Genomic DNA, 3612 nt, shown 5'->3' with positions numbered 1-3612 from the left:
AAATTTATGGAATTCTTGTAAATACAGTAGAACCTCCATTATCCGGATTTTCGATTATCCAGATTGTTCAAAATAAACAAAACTTTTACGAATTTGCTGATTTGCACTTGGCGAATTATGATACTGTTTATGTACATGATGGAATGCATAACTTTTTTTGTTTCAACAATGTCTCACCCTGCACAGTGGTCGTAAACTCTTAAATATATTTTACGTAGTAATAAAAATATAACTTGACATACGTATTTATAAATAATTTATATTCAAATTACATCATTTCTATGACNTTGAAGTCGTAATATCACTAGAAAAACGTTTAAAGCACATAAAATCATATTAAAATATATACAAGTATGTACTGTATTTACAGTACATGCATTTGTAAATTTAGATTACTTTTTTTCTGTACTATATTAAAAACTAAAATTTATGTATTTGTAAGCTTAAAATAGATTTTTATTAACCATATATTGTTAAAAATTCATTAATAAATAAAATACAGAACCGGAAATGGTAATTTACGGTTTAGCCTAGTGATAAGTAGATTCGGAGACAAGTAAATTCGACTTACGTCGTTTTTCGACTTATGTCGTTCTCCTGGAACCAATTAACGACGTAAGGCGAGGTATACCTGTAGTATATTGTATAGTTAAGTAGAAAATTAGTTTGCCATGATGACTTTATGCTTATTAACAACCATTAGACAATGTATAAAGAAAGTAAATTATTGATAAATGCCTTTTCTCAAATATTTTAAATATTTTGTTTATTCAAATCATTTTATATAGTTTTAAATGTATTTTATAGTACTTACATTTAAAAGGTTAGATGACTGAAGCAGTGTGTAAATACCAGCTTGCAGCTCTGGAACATCCAGGTTTGAGTCTGGATCAGTTTCAAAAAATTTTCCATGGATGGTTTTTCTCAGATGTATTAGGTCTCTCACCATCCTTTTAAGAGCTGGCTGAGTACACACTGAGCATGGAAAAAGTTATAAAATAAAAAGAAAAAGAATACATTTAAAATGCTTTTTTATTTTTAATTAAGTTTTAGTTTCTCTGTTGATATTAAATAAGCAATATTTTACAATACATATTTTAATCTAAATTAATAATTTAGTAAATGTGGACCAAGATTGTCATCAGATGCTGCAGAAAAATTGAAAAGTCGATATGTGTTAATGAGAAATGGTGCCCGTGAACATGAACAAACAATAAAAAAGAAATCAACCATTCCAATCACTATAAGGTAAATTTAATTGTTAATGAATTACATATTTAAACCTTTATGAGTAAATAAATATAAATTAGTTTAAACTTATTGAAAAAGACAATTGGAAGCCATCATTCGAATTGCTGAATCATTAGCAAAGATGCAACTCCAACCATTTGCAACAGAAGCTCACATTGATGAAGCTCTTCGCCTGTTTCAAGTTTCTACGCTGGATGCAGCGATGTCAGGAACACTTGCTGGTGCAGAAGGATTTACATCTGAAGAAGAACATCAAATGCTGGTATGCATTGAAAAACAGATAAAGAGAAGATTTGCCATTGGATGTCAGGTGTCAGAATTCAATATACTTCAAGATTTTTTAAAACAGGTAAAAAGTTATCATATAATAATGAATGTAAGGTATTTTAAATTAAATTTTAATATATCATTAAATTTTGTATTTGTTTTTTTAAAAAATTTCATTTCTTCCTTCAAATTGCCTTAAAATGAGAAATTTTTTAATTTAACAACTAAATCAAAATTTATATTTATAGTAGAATCTTTTTTTTTAAATTTTTTGAAATATCTTTTATAATATAATATAAAAACGTATCTAAAACTTGACAAGTGACACTTAAATGCAGTTGAGTTTTGGTTCAGTTCAATTTAATAAATCTTGAATAAAGGAATCATTCATATTGAGTCCTTTTCAGATTTAAAATACTCCTGTATATATAATTAAATATTATATATATGTCACTTATCAAGTTTTAGATATATTTTTATATTATAAAGATAGTAAAAAAAATTTTTTTTTAATTCTACTATAAATATAAATTTTGATTTAGTTGTTAAATTAAAAAATTTCTCATTTTAAGGCAATTTGAAGGAAGAAATGAAATTTTTTAAAAAAACAAATACAAAATTTAATGATATATTAAAATTTAATTTAAAATACCTTACATTCATTATTATATGATAACTTTTTACCTGTTTTAAAAAATCTTGAAGTATATTGAATTCTGACACCTGACATCCAATGGCAAATCTTCTCTTTATCTGTTTTTCAATGCATACCAGCATTTGATGTTCTTCTTCAGATGTAAATCCTTCTGCACCAGCAAGTGTTCCTGACATCGCTGCATCCAGCGTAGAAACTTGAAACAGGCGAAGAGCTTCATCAATGTGAGCTTCTGTTGCAAATGGTTGGAGTTGCATCTTTGCTAATGATTCAGCAATTCGAATGATGGCTTCCAATTGTCTTTTTCAATAAGTTTAAACTAATTTATATTTATTTACTCATAAAGGTTTAAATATGTAATTCATTAACAATTAAATTTACCTTATAGTGATTGGAATGGTTGATTTCTTTTTTATTGTTTGTTCATGTTCACGGGCACCATTTCTCATTAACACATATCGACTTTTCAATTTTTCTGCAGCATCTGATGACAATCTTGGTCCACATTTACTAAATTATTAATTTAGATTAAAATATGTATTGTAAAATATTGCTTATTTAATATCAACAGAGAAACTAAAACTTAATTAAAAATAAAAAAGCATTTTAAATGTATTCTTTTTCTTTTTATTTTATAACTTTTTCCATGCTCAGTGTGTACTCAGCCAGCTCTTAAAAGGATGGTGAGAGACCTAATACATCTGAGAAAAACCATCCATGGAAAATTTTTTGAAACTGATCCAGACTCAAACCTGGATGTTCCAGAGCTGCAAGCTGGTATTTACACACTGCTTCAGTCATCTAACCTTTTAAATGTAAGTACTATAAAATACATTTAAAACTATATAAAATGATTTGAATAAACAAAATATTTAAAATATTTGAGAAAAGGCATTTATCAATAATTTACTTTCTTTATACATTGTCTAATGGTTGTTAATAAGCATAAAGTCATCATGGCAAACTAATTTTCTACTTAACTATACAATATACTACAGGTATACCTCGCCTTACGTCGTTAATTGGTTCCAGGAGAACGACATAAGTCGAAAAACGACGTAAGTCGAATTTACTTGTCTCCGAATCTACTTATCACTAGGCTAAACCGTAAATTACCATTTCCGGTTCTGTATTTTATTTATTAATGAATTTTTAACAATATATGGTTAATAAAAATCTATTTTAAGCTTACAAATACATAAATTTTAGTTTTTAATATAGTACAGAAAAAAAGTAATCTAAATTTACAAATGCATGTACTGTAAATACAGTACATACTTGTATATATTTTAATATGATTTTATGTGCTTTAAACGTTTTTCTAGTGATATTACGACTTCAATATTTGTGGCGGACAGACGTAAAGTCGAATAAAATGACTTAAACTTGATTTTTATTTTTCCATATACTTTTTTAACAAGCGACGTATAATCGGGAAC

General features: G+C 26.9%; 2 protein-coding genes across 2 annotated transcripts; one reads left to right on the top strand and one right to left on the bottom strand.

Moving 5' to 3' along the window:
- Positions 1 to 1119: 1119 nt before the first annotated feature.
- On the top strand, positions 1120 to 1892 carry LOC111617286 (DNA replication licensing factor mcm5-A-like; the record flags this gene model as incomplete). The annotated part of the gene is made up of 3 exons (XM_023358598.1): positions 1120 to 1248; positions 1330 to 1600; positions 1857 to 1892. Coding segments are annotated over 3 exons (436 nt in total), but the record flags the coding sequence as incomplete, so codon positions are not given.
- Positions 1893 to 1905: 13 nt separating this feature from the next.
- LOC111617287 (DNA replication licensing factor mcm5-A-like) lies at positions 1906 to 2683 on the bottom strand (the record flags this gene model as incomplete). Its single annotated transcript, XM_023358599.1, has 3 exons — positions 1906 to 1938; positions 2203 to 2473; positions 2555 to 2683. Coding segments are annotated over 3 exons (433 nt in total), but the record flags the coding sequence as incomplete, so codon positions are not given.
- Between the last annotated feature and the right edge of the window lie 929 nt (positions 2684 to 3612).

The sequence above is a fragment of the Centruroides sculpturatus genome, unplaced genomic scaffold (assembly GCF_000671375.1).
Source record: "Centruroides sculpturatus isolate CEXI.00-Female unplaced genomic scaffold, Cexi_2.0 scaffold4692, whole genome shotgun sequence".
NCBI classification, from domain to species: domain Eukaryota; kingdom Metazoa; phylum Arthropoda; class Arachnida; order Scorpiones; family Buthidae; genus Centruroides; species Centruroides sculpturatus.
The sequence above is the reverse complement of the archived record's forward strand: the minus strand, read 5'-3'. Positions and strand labels throughout refer to the sequence as shown.